Genomic DNA, 18,324 nt, shown 5'->3' with positions numbered 1-18,324 from the left:
GTGTGTCAGGTCAACAGGTAGCAGAAAGGTGTGCCCCAACACTGCATTCACATCACATCATAAAAACCGTAATTATGAGCAGCCAAGTGGGAAAATGTAGTAATTGTCTCCATCCTGATTAGGAATTGATAACAGAAACCAATACATCCGACAAACCAGTTCAAGGTGAAACCAGTTACAGGTGTTCTCTCCTGCAAAATGAACAAAGGTATGAAAACAGAGCTGAGTGGTATTGTCCGTTTACAGCTGTGAACAGAAACACAATAACAGCAACTCAGCCAGACATTAAGAAGCGAAATAAAATGAGCTTTTCTTCCCTTCTTTGTCTCTTGGTGTCAGGGTTTGAATTTGTAAAGTGGTTTGAGTTAGTCAGCTTACATTCTTTTAATGATTTTCAGAAATACATTGCATCCCTAGAAACCACACTGTATCTATACCAGTTTACAAAAACACACCTGAGAGAGGAAGGCTTTCAGCTTTCAAAAGAGAGTTGAATGATTTTCCATTGAGGATTTTGTTTCTAATTTTATTTAGTGAAAAACTGGAGTCTTTCATCCACCGATACTGATACGCATTCATGGTTAACGAATAAAAATTGATTACATTATTATTAATCTGTTTATATATATGGGCGTTTTTTTTATCAGTTATGTTTTCCAAAAGCATAAGACAAAACACAGTACGTGATATTTTTGTAGAAAAACTAAAAGAAATAATGCATTTTACAAATATCTGCGGTTTTTATTTTATTGTTAGTAAAAAATGAATAAGTGATGACATTCTTGTACGTCTTAGGTTAAATTAATGATTTAAAAAGCAGTTATTATTATTTGAAAACTGAATCGTCACAGGAGACACGTGGTTTTAACAGGACGGAGAACTTTTAAGGACAATATAACTGAACAAATATAATCGTTTTAACAATAATAAAACTTCAGAGAAACAAAATAAAACAAAGACTTTACCCGGTCAAACGTCAGATAATGGTCCTTTAATTTGAAAACCTGGAAGCGGACGTGGGTGTGTCATGTTTACATTGGTGTCTCCAAATGGCAGCTAGTATTCTGTTATCCTTTGAATAGTACGAGTTTCTGGGTTGAGTTTTGGATCAAATGCCGCGAGTCGGTGCTGAGGAGGAGCTGCGGACTCTGACGGAAGTGAGGACTGAACTTTAAACCTCCACCTTCATCCCCAAATCAAGCTTTATAAGTCAGAAAACCAGTTGGCGTTTCACTTGACCTGCTTTTAACCGGCAGGCTTGCGAAGCTAACAGGGAAGCTCCATTAAGATCCATTCAGAACTCTTAGCTTATTTTAGCTAGCTTAGTTAGCTAAATGCTAACAACAACAAGAACTGACCCGACTCCTTGCCCCCCCCGCCCCTCTCTCCTCCCTCTCTCCTCCCTCTCTCATCCTCTCCTGCCCCACCCCAATCCTTCCTCTTCCTTCTCTCTCACCCCATCTCTTCTATACCCCCCCACCAGTGTCAGTACAGTTATCCAGCAGAGACACTGTCTGATCTTCAGAGAGTTCGATCACTATACTCTGATCTTCGTCTCTATGTGGATTTTTACTGTGAGTATGGAACTTCATTCATTTCCTGACTGTGTTTCTTGACAAAAGCATGTTGATCCAAACACAGTCCTGCAGACAAGACTGGAGGTTTTGCAGATCAGGCCGTGGTGTTTCCTGGTTGCTGTGTACATCAGCACAGGCACACTGCAATAAATGACCTCTCCGATGATTATTGATTATTACCAATCCATCAGCTATCTGATGATTAATGATTAATGAACCTGTTGTTTCTTTTGACAGGTTTTCCAAACAAGGAGAGGAAGAAGCTGGTTTACCTGACGGGCACAGTTCCAGTAAACTATGAAGGTGAGACCACCAGGTGAACTCATCACCACCTGAAAGTAATTTTATCAACATGTTGTACCAAGACATTCCAACTGATAACCAGTCTAGATTAGTCCAGATTGTCAGTGTATTATTAAGTCTAACATCATCAGAGTCAGATCATCATCATCTGACCAAGATAGATCCAAAATAAAAGAGGTACTAACTAATTAACCAACAGAATCAAAATGGAAAACAAAGAAGTTTTGTTCTTTAAATAATTAAGCTCTGGTTTATTCTGGTCTGATCTGGTCAGGTCTAGCACAGTATGCCCTGGTCTGGGTTATGGTTTTGTAAAACCTCCTTCTGACTGTCTGATGTCTCACAGGAATTGAGTATAGTATCCCATTGGATTGATCTGGCCTGATCTATCTGGGTCCGTCTTGTCTGGTCTGGATTACTTTGATCTGATCTATGTGGATCAGTCTGGTCGGGATCAGTCTGGTTTTGTTGACTCTGTGCTGTCGTGTGTCTGCAGGAAGTGAGTATAATATCCCAGTGTGCATCTGGCTTCATGAGACCCACCCAATGTCCCGTCCTCGCTGTTACATCTGTCCGTCCGTCTCCATGGTGATCAACCCATCCTGTCCCTATGTGGACGCCTCCGGCAACATCAGTCTGGACGGACTGAAAAACTGGACCCATGTATGTCCCACACAGCATGCCCAGTCAGACTGGATTAGTTAGTGTGGTTAGCTAGCTACTTATCCCTGTCTAGGTAGCAGACCAAAATTGTCCATATTACACCTCTCCCTGGGGGTTCCTGTGGAACTCCCAGATCTGATGCAATACATGATCCTGTCCCTGTGTGGAGAGTATCACTATGTTGAACCTCAGGGTTGAACTTGATATGGGTCCTGCAAGAGTAAACAGCTGTTCCACTGATCCAGAACCATGACAGAATCCACATCAGTCCTCCTGAATCTGAGGTTCAAAAACAGAACCTCCTTTCAGCAGCCTGACAGAAAATTACTGAGGGAGTCTGAGCAGTTTGAGACCCTGGTAGTTGGTGTTTGGTCCCCATTTTTAGCAATATGAACTACCACCATGGTCTGCCAGTCCACAGGCACTGGGTCCTCCACCAGACACTTAGGAATCAAACAAGATAGTCCAAATCCAACAATGTCCAGACTCTTCAGTATTGCAGGGTGAATCTCATCCGCACCTGGTGACACTGCAGAACTGTTTCATTCCCCTTAGAGCCCCTTCTGCCAGGGAAAAGAAGAAGTCTTCCCTCAAGTCTTAAAATTCATCCATGGGGGACGAGTCAGTCAGGTTCAGGAAAACTCAAAGGTCTCCTTCCACTGTCTGACAATATCTTCAGTCCAGGTTAGCTGTTTTCGTCCCTGCTGAAAACAGTCTGGAAAAAGTCCTGCCTCCTCCTTTGGGGCAGACTGAAAGTCATGGAGAAGGACCATGACCTCCAAGACCTCCTCACAACTAAACCTAGGTGTTGCTGCTCCACCTCCTTCACCAGATCCAGCTCTTTCCCCCTCCACAGAGGTGACATTCCACATAACTTGAACCAGTTCTTGTAGCACACCAAACCCCCCTGCCTCCACCTGTCACCCAACTGAGTGAGCACCCAGCCCTGAATAGAACCTTACAGGTGGTGGGACCACAGAGCCCAACCAGGCTCCATGGATCTCAGTCTTGGCTTCAGGAAAGGGCCCTATCTAATCCGTGTGAGGCATCTTTTACCTAAAGTCGCTCTTCCATAAGGGTTCAGGACTTCCTCTTAGTCTGATCCCTCACCTGGAAGCAGTCTGGGCTGACTGGAGATACACGTCCGCCAGCAACACAGCTCCCAAGATGATGGTGTTTCTTATCTGAAGAATGCTGAGTTAATAAATATTCATGTTAAAATCTTTATTGAACACAGTCCATAAAACAAGTAACTGGTAATTGTTTGTGTTGGTAATATTGATGATGTCACTTCCTGTCAGGGCGTGTCTGACCTATCACTGCTTGTGTCAGAGATGAGGCGGGCCTTCCGGGTGGACACGCCCCTTTACACAAGGTGTCCTGTAGAGGCCCCGCCCCCTGCAAGTGTTCAGATGTCACAGTCAGCGACAGGTGGAAGGTAAGAGAGGTAAACACTACCTGTGGTGTTGATAATCGTAACATGTAACAGTGATTATTGGTATTAATCAATAACTGATCATGTCTGACCTGCTACTATAAAAGAGTTTTTATAGTTCTGTTTCTGCTACAGCCTCCACCATCCCATCATCACCTCATCCTCCATCACCTCCTCACCACAGAGCTGTTCTCTTTCCCTCACCTCCTCATACCCATCTGGACAGAAAGGTAAACTCCCTGTTGGTCTGAGATGATCATGTGTCTGAGCGATATGTTAGCTTGTTAGCATGCTAAATGTAGCATGCCTGTTTGTTTTTGTCTAAAGTGACCTGATGAAGCCCCTCCCCCTGTGTTGCAGCCAGCCAATGGGAGCGGAGCAGGGAGGTGCGAGTCAGGAGGTCGTATACTGAGGAGCTGCTGGGGATCGATTTCGGTGCTCCTTCTCACTCCTGCTTCTCCTCCTCCAAACACAGCAACCCCTTCCTGAGTATCTCCTCCTCAGGTGAACAAGGACACAGATTACGGTTCTCAGTCGCTACGACGGATTTCCATCAGTTGGATTCCAGAGAACATTTAGGAGATCAGTGTATATCTGAAGGAAAAATGCAAGGCGGGGGGGTGTTGCACAGAGCTAGACGGCCCTATATGCTCACTACACAAGTTGCGTAGGGCCCTGCCTCCCCCTTGTGTCAAAGTGGGTGTCAGTGTTTACAATTTAAGCATGAAGATTAATCAGAGCTATCCTTCTGGTCATGAAGAGAAAGAAAAATCACCATGAGATTGAATTCTGGGAATAGCAATCAGGTGAACTGGTCCTCTCTTCTCTAGGTTTGATGTCAGAAAATAGCAGTAACATTAAATTTATATGCATCTCTCTCTGTCTCGCTAGCCTCACTGGACAGGGCGTTTCTCGGTCTGTCTGTGTCCTACTTACCAGCCACTTCCAGGGCTTTGGTCTATGACGATGTGCCTGACAAAAGTGAGAGTGAAATGCAACTATTTATTACATTTAAAAAACACCAACAGGCAACGGTGTTTAGACACTGCAAGTCAGAAAAGATAACTGTATCGTGCCAGAACCTGCATTCATATACGCATGCACAAAATGAAACAAAATGCACTTTTCAGCAGCAACCTCTGTGGGGACCGGTCCAGAGAATATGTGGGCATGACTGCACTCCTCATAAGCGCACATAATTTTAAAACCAGTCAATAATTCTCTATCTCTCCATCAAGGTTTAGTTACAATTCCGGACTAATGCAAGATAGGAAGAAATGAATTGACACTGAGTATTGATTAAATATTGAATTTAAAAGGTTGATTAGCTGGACATACTGGGCAATATAGATGCACATCTCTTAGTAAATGATAACCATCAAGGTATCAGCCAAGCCATAGCATAAATAGCATTTTATATTTGAAAATGGCTTACATGGCTCATGGGTCAGGTAGGAGGGCCCCTTAGCAGAAATTTTCTCTGGTGTTACAGTACTTAGGAATCAAGCTACCAGGTGATTCGGGTTAGCTAGCATGCACACGCTTTTCTTGAAGGATGGCTCCGATGTATTGGAGATTGGTAAAACTGTCAATCAATAGATGGAGATGGGGTTGGCTCTGCGAAATGGGGGGGGGGGGGGGCAGCAAGCCTTTTTAGTTTGTGGTGCCAGGTGTGTGTTTTTGCATGGTATGCCACAAGAGAATTCTGTATGGCAGTAAAGGCAAAAAAGATGGTTGCATTAGAGAACAGCAGTAATGGTTATGCATGGTGTGGTGCTGAAATTTCACTTTTAGCTGCCTCCGCCTTATTTACATGAAAATCTATGGAAAGCGACTGCACAGCAGAAAAAAGATGGTCCGACACCTGCTTTTTCTTAAAGAAAAAAGCCAGACAGTGTATACACGTCCTAATGGGGGGGCCTCCCGTGTAACTTGTTTTACAAGGTGGAAATGGGGAAAATGGTGGGCATGAGTTCATTGAATGATTAAAATTTAATAAAAACAGTTAGTGAAATACAGTATGTAGTGGTATTAAAAGCGTGTGGTTAGCCTTTCATATTAATTTCTTTGATGCAGTTTAAAGGTCTGACTGATGTTTATTTGTGTTTGGTGGGAAAGTGAATCAGGACATGGGGGGATAACTCAGAAAGGTGAGCCAGTGTTTTCAGAAGCTGCCACCTGACACATCCTGGCGTGATGATTGATAAATCAGCAGCACTACAGTATGATCTGATCTGCCACCGACTCAGTATGGACATCATGCTCATGTGGGATTGTTGGGTCTCTGTGAGTAATATTATAAAAGATATGGTCATGACCTGCTTATATCACAAGTGCCCTGAAATAACTTCAGTTATGATTCGGCGCTTAAAGTGACTTGACTTGAAATGACTTGACTTGGTGATGAGCTGAAGCGTCACACTCAGCTGCGGATTGTGAGGATCTTTAAATGCATGAGGATCCCGTTTCTGACTATTATCCTGGTTTTGATCATATTTGAGATCTGATGTTTAACATGGACATGCAAAACCTGGTTATTCATCTCCCTGTTTACAAGATCAGAACAGTAACAGGTTTCTGATCCTCTGTATGCAGGTGTGTGTTGATACTTCACCATATCAGTCTATATGTTCTGTACCAGATCAGAAACCTGGATCAGGTATTTACAGGCCACAGGACCCTGGTTTCTGTCAAAGTACTCCGGGTAGCACATCCACATTTCTGAAACCAGATTAGGATGTTTACATGCTCAACAGATAACCGGGAATGTGTTTTGCATGTAAACACACTATAACTGATAAAAATTAATCTGATGTAAATGTCATGATCTTTTAAAACAGAGAGATGCTCATGAAATAATTAGTGTCTCACTACAGACACAACATAATGGTGCTGGTCTGAGTGTTGATGGCAGTAAATGTTAATGACGGAGTGAATGTTGACGATATGGTGAATGCTGATGACAGAGTGAGTGTTGATGATGGACTGAATGTTGATGACGGACTGAATGTTGATATAGTGAATGTTGATGATAAAGTTAATGGTAAAGCGAATGTTGATGATGGAATGAATGTTCATTAAGTTAATGTTGATGATAGAGTGAATGTTGATGGCAGACTGAATTTTGATGACGGAGTGAATGTTGATGACAGTAAAAGTTGATGGCGGTGTGTCTGTTGATGACAGAGTGAATGTTGATGATAAAGTGAATGTTAGTGGCAGAGCGATAATTGATGATACAGTGAATGATGATAGAGTGAATGTTGATTACAGAGTGAATGTTGATGATAGAGAGAATGTTGATGATGTGGTGAATGTTGGTGACAGAGTGAATGTCGATAAAGTAAATGTTGATGACAGAGTGAATCTTGATGACGGAATGAATGTTTATAATAGTGAATACTGATGACTGAGTGAATACTGATGACAGCCTGAATTTTGATAGAGTGAATGTTTATTACAGAGTGAATGTTGGTAAAAGACTGAATGTTAGTGACGGAATGAATGCTGACGATATAGTGAATACTGATGACAGCCTGAATTTTGACAGAGTGAATGTTGGTGACAGAGTGAATCTTGATGACAGAATGAATCTTAATAATAGCGAATACTGATCACTGAGTGAATACTGATGACTGAGTGAATGTTGATGACAGCCTGAATTTTGATAGAGTGAATGTTGATTACAGAGTGAATGTTGGTGACAGAGTGAATCTTGATGACAGAATGAATGTTTATAATAGCGAATACTGATCACTGAGTGAATACTGATGACTGAGTGAATGTTGATGACAGCCTGAATTTTGATAGAGTGAATGTTGATTACAGAGTGAATGTTGGTGAAAGACTGAATGTTAGTGACGGAATGAATGCTGACGATAAAGTAAATGTTGATGACAGAGTGAATTTTGATGACGGAATGAATGTTAATAATAGAGTGAATGTTGATGACAGAATTTTGATGACAGAGTGAATGTTGAAGACGGAGTGAATGTTGATAAAGAGAATGTTGATGATGGAGTGAATGCTGATGACAGTAAATGTTGATGACAGAGTGAATGTTCATAAGGTGAGGGTTGATGACAGAATAAATGTTCACGATCATAGTTTGATATGAAGTGAAGTGAAACATGTGACCTTTTTATAAAATCTGACTCCAGTTAAGTACCTCACCACCTGTCTTTAAAATGTTGGAACACCTGGATCTGGGTTTCTCTCCATATGAAAAACTCTTACATAAAGTTTGTTTATAAATCCAGACTTTTCAGTACACAGGTTTCGGACCCTGTTTTCTACTAACAGAGCAGTTCTAATTTAGGCCCCTGGGGTCTATGGTTTTAGGCTTAATAAATGAAACTTACTGGACTCCACCTGGTCCTGGTCCCTGCAGGTCCCCTTCCAGAGCCCATCAACAGGATGATAGAGGCTCTGAGACTGGATGGAGAGTACATTAGAAACCAGCAGGGTGACTCACCTGTACGGATCGTCCAATCAGAGGCAGACAGAGACAGACACAGAATGGATTCTGGACCAGCGCCTGGACGACAGCAGGACCTGGGTACTCAGAGACTTCGGTCAGAATCAGCAGCTGGTGTGGACCACATCAAGGTGAGGAGGACTAAAGCTGGTCTTGGTTAGTCTCAGTTAGTCTCAGGTGTTCCCAGCTGGTCTCAGTTCTCATCTGCCCCCATCAGATGGCGGCCCATCTCCCTCCAGACCAGGCGGCCATCTTCCTGTCTCTGATGAGGATGGAGGGGCAGAGCTTCAGCCCCAGTGATGTCATGGAGGCAGTCCAACTCAACAGAGATCTCCCATCAGCCCTCAGGTTCCTGACTCACAGCTGCCCTATATGTCAGGATCAGGTGACCTTCAGCAAGGTGAATCACCTGAGTCCGCCAATAAGAGACCAGACAGCTTCAGTCTTCTTCATCTCTGCCTGTGTTGCCTGTTTCTTCTTCTCTGCTTGGTTTTGGTACTGGTCAGAGTCACAGATGATGTCCTGTGGTATAATCTGTCTTGTAGTATTTATAGACCTCAATGACACCACTGGGCGGGGGGGGTGTAACAGTTATATATGATATATGTTCAGTGCCTAAACCGAATGAACAGAAGAATCTATGATGAGAGTTCTCCATGGCTCTGGAGAGAAACGACACAGTATTGGCCTTAATATAAGACAAATTTTTTTTTCTCAAACTTAGGTTTAAAAAAGTGGGTGTTGTCCAGTATTTCAGGATGAGACAATTACATGTTACATCATTCATCACAACAGATATGCTTTTTGAATGGTGAGAGCATCCGTGTAACTACTGTCTTTCACAGAGTGTTGCATTATGGGTTATTTTTAGCCTTATTATGTTGCTAGGCTAGTGAGTGTTTTCGAGTCCGTCTATAATGAGCCTCTCAGAGTTAATCAGCCTTAACAGTGTTTGATTAGTCCAGTTTAACTTGCAGGATTTTCTGAAGGCTGCTGTAACATGTTCTGCTGCCACAAAGGAAATAAATTCATGACGAGTGAAAACAAGTTCTTAATGTTTCCCAATGTCTTCACTGCAGAAACAACCTGAGATAGGACAACTCTGTCTTATCCCTCGCTTTACACAGATTGGCCGACTCAGCCTTGCCCCCATTTTCACCATACATTGAGCACCATTATACAATAAACCATCACCTGAAAACCATCACCAATACCAAAAGCCCTATGTGCAGAAGGAGGATTTTAAATTCTATTCTGGATAGCCACCCAGAGTAACCTTATCATTAGATAAGGTGTTTCTGAGGTGCTTGGGGCCAAGCATAATAACTTCAGTTTTGTCTGATTTTAACAGCGGAAAGTTGCTGGTCATCCAGGACTTGTGTCCTTAAGGCATGCTTGAAGTTTAGCTAACTGATCGGTTTCATCCGGCTTCATTGACAAGTCAAATTGGGTATCTTCTGCATAACGCTGGAAGTTTATGGAATGTTTCCTAATAATATTGCCTAAGGGAAGCATATATAAGGTGAATAGAACTGGTCCAAGCACAGAACCATGTGGAACTCTGTGTCTAACTTTTGAGTATATGAAGGATTTATCTTTAAAGTTCACAAACTGAAATCAATCTGATAAATAGGACTTAAACCAACTTAGAGCGGTTCCTTTATTGCCAATTAAATGTTCCCTCTCTGTAATAGGATATGATGATCAATGTTATCAAATGCAGCACTAAGATCTAGCAAGACAAGTACAAAGACAAGTTATTTGCCCAATGCAGTTAGAAGATCATTTGTAACTTTCACCAGTGCTGTTTCTGTGATGCACTCTAAATCCTGACTTGAAAATCCTCAAATATCTAGATGGATCTTAGAGAGAAGGGAAGGTTCGATATGGGTCTATAGTTAGCCAAAACATATGGATCAAGATTAAGCTTTTTAAAAAGAGGTTTATTACATCTACTTTAAAGGACAGTGGTACATAGACTGTTAATAAAGACAGATCAATTATATCTAGTAAAGGAGTACTAACTAAGGGTAAAACTTCCTTAAGCAGCCTAGTTGGGACGGGGTCTAAGAGACAAGTTGATGGTGTAGATGAAGACATTGTTGAAGTTGGTTGTTGAAAGTTGATGGGAGAGAAACTGTCTAATTATACATCGGGTTTTGCAGCTGTTTCTAAGGCTCCTGTGTTTGAAGATAAGTTGGTGCCAGAGGTGGTGAATTTTGTCTCCAATAGTTAGAATTTTATCATTAAAGAAGCTCATGAAGTCATCACTACTGAGAGCTATAGGAATACATGGATCAATGAAGCTATGACTCTGACAGCCTGGCTACAGTGCTGAAAAGAAACCAAGGGTTGTTTTTATTTTCCTCTATTAAAGATGGTTAATAGGCTGCTCTGGCATTACAGAGGGGCCTTTATGTTTACAACTGGTTACAACAGCTAATTAGCAGATCAACAAGACTTATTTTACAACAAAACCAGGACCAGTGATAATGTTAGAAAAGGTCCTTTGTTCTGCAGAAAAAGGGGTTAAAGAGATGCCCCCAACCCTAACCCCAACAGCAGAGAGAGAAAGAATCTAGTCTGACCACAGGTTTTATTGGTAAGATTATGTCATGGGTCACCAGGATACCGGTGATTACTATAAACGCTGTGTCAGTTAGCAGAGTTCAAGTAGTAGGTTAATAGGCAGGGGATTGTGGTATACTGCGGAAAATGCGGAAGCATGAGAAGCCCCTACACAGGTCTCAGGTGATTTCAGCAGGTCTTAGGTGGTCTCAGATCATGTCCAGTTTTATGTATCTGTGAAACCTGTGGATCTGATCTCACTGATCAGTCACATCAGGTCACAGTTTCCTGCAGCTGAGTCACTATAAAATCAAAGTTCTCGTTTTTCCCTTCAAGCACACCTTTGAAGTTTGACACCAGGACTGAGGTCCCCTGTCTGCAGGCTCAAAGAAGGATCCTACAAACTCTGGGTCAAACACATTGTCAGTTATCTAGTCCTGGTTTTGTGTTCAGACCTTCTCATCTTTCCAACAGGTGGAATAAACCATCCCCTGCTCTGCCTCCTCTCATATGGACGTTGTAATGCTCTGTGTTCCTGTTACTTTCAGCTCAAGCTCAGCTGCACGGCTGTAAACTAAGACCCAACAGGGTTATCATATCAGACCAGTGCTGGACTTGCTGCAATGGGTCTATCTGACATTCAGGTCTTAATTACTTTTCAGACCATAAACACCTTGGCAAATTCAGGACCCGCAGAGACCAAGGTCCTGCTGTCCTGACCCCCAAGTTCTGGATCAGTCTGGATTTGGGGGTCAGGTGATTTAAATCTCATCTCCACACCTACAGCAGCTTTTATGTCTTTATCGATGCTTCCAGCCCTGATTCACTTTTCTGCTTTTATTCTCTTCCTCATTTTTGCTTGTCTTTCATTGAATTATCTGTTCATATTCTGTTCTTCTATCAGTTTGTTTTCATCTGCACCTTGTAAAGATAAAGAATTAATTACTTTCTTTTTTCTTCTCTTTCCCGCAGATCATCACAATGACTCACTGCTCCTGCTTCCTGTGTCAGACATGTTTTAAGACATTTTTCGCAGCGGCCATTAAAGAGCGCAGCGTTGATCAGCTGGTTTGTCCTCAGTGTGGCAGACCTGAGGTCAGAGGTCAGGGGGGTATGGAGGAGTCCATGGACTACTTCAACCTGTTGGACACTCAGGTGAGGGGGTCACCGGGACTCACAGGTGTGAGACACAGGTTTGTCCTGTGCTGATTTCAGAACAGTCAGTCTACATCAGAGTTTATCTCATCAATGGAAACTATGATGAGAAATATTCATTGATGAGGGTTTTTGTTGAAAAAAGGACTGAAGTTAAAATAACTAAATTGAAAAATTAAATAAAAAGTAACTTGTAAACGAGAACTGTGATGACATGTTTTCCATTTTTCATCAAAGAATAAAAACTAAAGGATGGTGTGAAATACAAACGATTAACTCTAGTTTTATTTATCTGCAGTATCACAGACTGTAACTGCTATTTGATAAACTTTATTGTGTAGTAGCTGAATAAAGTTTGTGTTTAAACACTGACAAAAACATGCAGCATTAAAAACCAGCTGATTCTGACAACAAGGTTGACACTGATTCAATTTGTCTGCTACTGGAAGAACATCCCTAACTGCTTCTTCTGATTGTGTTTGTTTCTTTGTCTCTTTGCTTGTGTGCAGATCCGTCACTTCCTGCCTCCTCAGGTCCATGAACTTTTCCAGAGGAAACTCAGAGATCGAGCTCTGCAGGAGATGCCGAACTTCTGCTGGTGTGCTCATGTAAGAACCTGACTCTGACTGGACCACTATAGACCAGTCCAAATGGAGGGGGTTTTTAACTGGAGATCAGACATTTAATCATTTAGTTGATCAAAAGAAAAATAATCAGCAGCTATTCTGGTCAATGATTAATCGTTTACGTCCATTTTTAAGCCAAACATGGTCTGATGGTAAGGATGGGTACCACATAACCAACAACGTCCACAGTCATACAAATGATTCGCAAGCGCTTTCTCAAGGATCTTAGAGAGAAAGGGAAGGTTAGATATGGGTCTATAGTTGGCCAAAACATCTGGATCAAGAGGCGGCTTTTTAAGAAGAGGTTTAATTACAGCTACTTTAAAGGACATTGGTACATAGCCTGAGTGCTGACTAAGGGTATATCTTCCTTAAGCAGCTTAGTTGGGATGGGGTCTAAGAGACAGGTTGATGCTTTAGATGAAGACATTGTTGAAATTAGTTGGCAAAGGTCGATGGGAGAAAAACTGTGTAAATATATAACAGGTTTTGCAGCTGATTCTAAGGTTCCTGTGTTTGAAGATAAATCGTTGCCGGTTGAGGGCAGGAGATGGTGAATTTTATCTCTAATAGTTAGAATTTTATCATTAAAGAAGCTCATGAAATCGTCACTACTGAGAGCTATAGGAAAACATGGATCAAGGAGCTATGACTCTATGTCAGCCTGGCTACAGTGCTGTGTCAGTTAGCAGAGTTCAGGTACTAGGTTGATAAGCAGGGGATTGCGGTAAACTGCGTAAATGCGGAGGCATCTCCTCACCTACAGCAGCTTTTATGTCTTTATCGATTCCTCCAGCCCTGATTCACTTTTCTGCTTTTATTCTCTCCATCGTTTTTGCTCAGCGTTCATTGTTTGTTGTTTGTGTACTACATAACCAACAACGTCCACAGTCCACTTCCTGGCCGAGGACCTTTGTTATATGTTTCACCTCTGTGTCTGTTTCCTGTCTCTGGACTGTCAACTGTCAAGTATAGACAAAATAATAATAATAATAACAAAAATCTAAAAAAAAATAGGCCAAATGTTTACTGGTTCCAATTTCTTCAGTGTGAGGATTTGCCAGCTTTTCCAATCTTATGTTGTAGTGAACGTATTCTCTTTTGGTTTTGGGATGTTGGTCAGATACAGAAAACTGTTTGAAGAAATCACCTTGGGCTCTGGGAAATTATTATGATAATTTTAAAATATTTTCAGAAATTTTACAGATCAAACTACGAATATAAGATATCATCACCAGATAATAAAAATAATTGTTGGTTTAACGTCTGTCAAGCATCCGACTTTTATTAAATAAATCTGTCAAGGCTTAGAGACACCACAGGACATGTTGTTACAGTCTTTTAATGTCCACACTCAGCTATTAGTATGTTCTCATCTTATTAACAGTGTCTGTTATGACTGAGGAAGGCTTGGGCTCTGTGGGCTTTTCGCCTGGTACCAGGAAATAAAATCACTGCTGTTCATGCAGGGAACATGAAAACTGCCCTGCTGCTGACGACAGACAACACATACGTCACAACTCACTTTTAATGTGGTCTCTGAGGTCACTCCAATGTGACCTCAGAGACTGGATCAGGACCTCAGAGACTGGATTAAGACCTCAGAGATTCTAGCTTGCCATAAGAACTCTAGTCAGGACCTGTAGATTGACTCAGATATAATCCCTTTAATGTGATCCAGATGACCCAGTTTAGTTGCTGGTAGTTCTGACCTGAGGAATTGATCCTGATCCTGAAGACTTTTGCGTTTGATTGAACAGGACTTTGTTGACTCTGACTTCACCTGCTCAGTACACCCGTGTCTGCAGCTCAGATACTTGTGTGTAATGTGTGTTTCAGTGTTCATTCGGCATGCTTCATGAAGCTGACCGGTTGAGGATGGACTGTCCCAGCTGCAAGAAGAGTACCTGCTCTCAGTGCAGATCACCTGTAAGTATGTCTGTGAAGATTCTCAGTCATCCAGGTCATGGTATTCTGTAAGTGTTATGTAAAGGCAGGTGGACTTGCTTGAAGTTCTTGAAGACATTTCGTCTCTCATCCGAAAGGCTTCTTCAGTTCTAACCAACTAATGGGGAGCTCCAAGCATTTATTCTCTGGTGAGATCGCCAACACTTGTGAGTCGTTGAGGTCACATAAGTTGTTGACCCTTGCGTTCATCATGTGATTAATTAGGATCACATGGGCCAAGGTTTGGATGGGTGCTGACACCTTGAGGGTTGTTAGGGTGACAAGTGAGTTGTTGACCCACCCTGCCATCATGTGAGTCATTGAGGTCACAGGAGTCCTGGTGTGGATGGTCATTCAGCTGTCTGGGGAGTGAACTTGGAACTGCATTGTAGGTGGCTTACAGGTGGTGTCTCAGACCACCTCTTCTGTTTGGTGACGGTTTTTCCTGATTGACAAAGATGGCTTCTTTCACTCCTCTTTCAAACCATCGGTCTTATCTGGCCAAAATAAGTACATCACTGTCTTGAAAAGAGTGTGTGGAGGAAGGCTCAGAACCAGTTACTCAACGAGAGGGTGAGACAAGTACATTTTAACATTGATGCCCTTAAAGCTAGGATTGAACAGATGCTCGAGGAGTTGACATCACATCTTCCCAGTGAGGTACTGCAGCAAATCTCCAGGTTCATGGCTAAGGCACAGGCTTTACAACACACCAAAGGCAAGGTACAACAGATACACAAGTTCCAAACCTTGCAGTGACGACTCAGCACTGCTCACAAAACAGAGGAACTGACCTGGTTAAGGAAGTACAACCCCTCAACACAGCTGGACATTCAAAGAAAGTGGGTGAAGAACCTGTCTAACAGGGACCTCACTCAACCAGAAAAGGATGTTTTATCCAAAGGATTAAACTTTGCCATAACACCAGAACAGGTACCAGTTGTAAACCTTGTCCCAGCCACAGAATCAGCCATCAGAACATTTACAGACTGTACCCTGGGGAAGCCACTCCTCGCATTTACGGACTCCCAAAGATACACATGGAAGGAGTCCCACTCAGACCCATCATCAGCAGTATTAACTCGGTAACTTAAAACACTCCACATCACATAGAGAACTCCCAGGACTTTTCAAACAAGGTTGGAAAAATAAAATTGGACTCAGATGAAACCATGGTATCCTATGATGTCACTTCACTCTTCACATGAATTTCTACCACAGAAGCAGTTAAAACACTTAGGAAACAACTGCTACAGGACAGCACTTTACCCAACAGAACCAACCTCACCCCTGACCACATATGCGCCTTGCTTGACATCTGCCTGACTACTACCTGTTTCCAATTTCAATTAAGGTTTCACAGAAAGAAGCATAGCTGTACCCTGGGCACACCGCTGTTACTAATAATGGCTAGTGGAAGAAGTAGAGAAAAGAGCCCTGACCTCTTTTCCAGGAGCTGCCCCCAGCCAATGGTTTAGGTATGAGGATGACACCTGGGTCAAAATCAAAACCCATAAGTTGAATCCTTCACTGAACACATCAATGCAGTGGACAGCAACAGCAAATTCACTCGTGAGGATGTCAGTGGAAATAGCCTAGCCCTCTTAGAGTGTGCAGTGCACATTGAGAACAATAGAAGCCTAAACATTGAAGTATACCGGAAATCCCCACACACACAGATCAATACCTACTGTTTGACTCTCACCACCCACTGGAGCACAAACTAGAGGTCATCAGAACCCCAGACCATCAGGCTCAGAATATTCCCACAAGGTCAGAGGGGAAAGAGAAGGAACATAAACACATAAAGGAAGCACTTAGAACTTGGGTTACCCCAACTGGCCTTTGGCAAAACCACAAAAAGAGGCAGAACAGACAGAGAAGAAAAGTGCAATAAACGAAAAATTGCCTATGTTGCTGGATTATCTGAAAAACTCAGGAGCATCTTCCAAAAACATAACATCCCTGTGCATTTCAAGCCGAGTAACACTCTGAGGCAAAAAGTTGTCCACCCTAAGGACAAAATACCCAGGCACAAGCAGAACAACGTAGTTTAAGCAGTCCAATGCAGTGAGGAATGCACAGACCTGTACATTGGGGAAACTAAACAACTATTACATATGCTCATGGCACAACACAGGAGAGCCAGTTCCTCAGGTCAGGACTCAGCAATTCCACCCACATCTGAAGGACAAAGGACACTCTTTTCAGGACATGATGTACGCATTTTGACCAGAGAAGACTGATGAAAACGGAATGAAAGAAGCCATCTTTGTCAATCTGGAACAACCCTCACTAAAGAGAAGAGGAGGTCTGAGACACCACCTGTCAACCACCTACAATGCAGTTCTAAGTTCACTCCCCAGACAGCTGAATGACCATCCACACCAGGACTCGTGTGATCTCAACCACTCACATGATGGCAGGGTGGGTCAACGACTCACTTGTCACCCTAATGACTCCCAAGTGTTACTGATCTTACCAGAGGATAAATACCTAGAACTCCCCGCTAGTCAGTTAGAACTGAAGAAGCCTTTCGGATGAGAGACGAAACGTCTTCAAGAACTTCAAGCAAGTCCAGTTGCCTTCGCATAGCGCTTACAGATCACCTGTAAAATACACAAACATGTACACACACATACACCCACGAATGTTATGTGCATGTAAAGCATGCTGATAGGCAACATGTCAAACTGACCCCAGTGCAGACATGGTGTTGTACTGACAGTCTCTGAGAAAGATTTGATCTGGAATCAAACCAATGTGCTGATGCGAAACACTCCGTTACATGTGTGTGCTAGCTCACACAGGAACACCAACATGTACTGTTAGGACAGTCACATTTCTCAGATCAGATCTGACTACACAGAGTGACACTGTCCATAACATGAATCTGTTTGTTCTGCAGTGGTCTCCTCAGCATCAGGATCTGTCCTGTCAACAGTTCAGAGTCTGGCAGCAGCAGAACCAGCTGGACCACCACACCACCACCCTGCTCAGCTACAACAGCATCGGTACAAACACCTCCACCAGGCCTTAACCCGTGTCCCTGGGAGGCCATCCAGGACTCCTGTCACTGTCATCTAGAGCCCTGTTTCCACTGCAGGAGCGTAAACTGCAGCTTAACATATATCTATTATCTCTGCTTAACTGCTGCACCGGTATGGAGCAGCACAAAACAGAAGAACAAACGAACATGTCCAGGCTTCATTGGAGCAGAGCATTTGGAGGGATTTCTTAGAGATACAGCACACCAACAAACAAAGCAGGAGACATTAAAAAGATCAACTGTACTGTATATTCTGTGTAGTCTTTCTCATATAAATTACTGTGTTCAATCTGTGTAGTCTCAACTGTGGTCTAATGTGGTTCTGTTATCTGACTGTAATGTGTTTGTGTGTCGTCAGAGTGTCCAAACTGTCAGTTCATCTTCAGTCTGTCCAAAGGAGGTTGTCTTCACTTCACCTGCAGTCAGTGTCAGCATCAGTTCTGTGGAGGCTGCAGTCAGACCTTCACTTTGGGATCTGTGAGTCTTTAGTCTGCATCTACTGTCATCTTTTCTGTCAGGTCCTA

General features: G+C 42.6%; 1 protein-coding gene across 1 annotated transcript in view; it reads left to right on the top strand.

Moving 5' to 3' along the window:
- Positions 1-1,022: 1,022 nt before the first annotated feature.
- The window catches only part of LOC120799678 (E3 ubiquitin-protein ligase RNF31-like), a 23,401-nt gene continuing 6,099 nt past the window's right edge, over positions 1,023-18,324 (top strand). Inside the window, exons 1-14 of the mRNA XM_040144944.1 lie at positions 1,023-1,157; positions 1,484-1,574; positions 1,815-1,880; positions 2,377-2,543; positions 3,845-3,981; positions 4,114-4,208; positions 4,339-4,482; positions 8,369-8,586; positions 8,673-8,855; positions 11,996-12,178; positions 12,688-12,786; positions 14,644-14,733; positions 17,660-17,765; positions 18,159-18,277. Of these exons, the coding sequence (XP_040000878.1) occupies positions 1,113-1,157; positions 1,484-1,574; positions 1,815-1,880; positions 2,377-2,543; positions 3,845-3,981; positions 4,114-4,208; positions 4,339-4,482; positions 8,369-8,586; positions 8,673-8,855; positions 11,996-12,178; positions 12,688-12,786; positions 14,644-14,733; positions 17,660-17,765; positions 18,159-18,277 (1,743 nt within the window). The 5' untranslated portion in view covers positions 1,023-1,112. The remainder of the gene's footprint in view (positions 1,158-1,483; positions 1,575-1,814; positions 1,881-2,376; positions 2,544-3,844; positions 3,982-4,113; positions 4,209-4,338; positions 4,483-8,368; positions 8,587-8,672; positions 8,856-11,995; positions 12,179-12,687; positions 12,787-14,643; positions 14,734-17,659; positions 17,766-18,158; positions 18,278-18,324) is intronic.

Source organism: Xiphias gladius, chromosome 15 (assembly GCF_016859285.1).
Source record: "Xiphias gladius isolate SHS-SW01 ecotype Sanya breed wild chromosome 15, ASM1685928v1, whole genome shotgun sequence".
Lineage (NCBI taxonomy): Eukaryota > Metazoa > Chordata > Actinopteri > Istiophoriformes > Xiphiidae > Xiphias > Xiphias gladius.
Note: the sequence above shows the minus strand (reverse complement) of the source record. Positions and strands in the feature narration are given on the sequence as shown.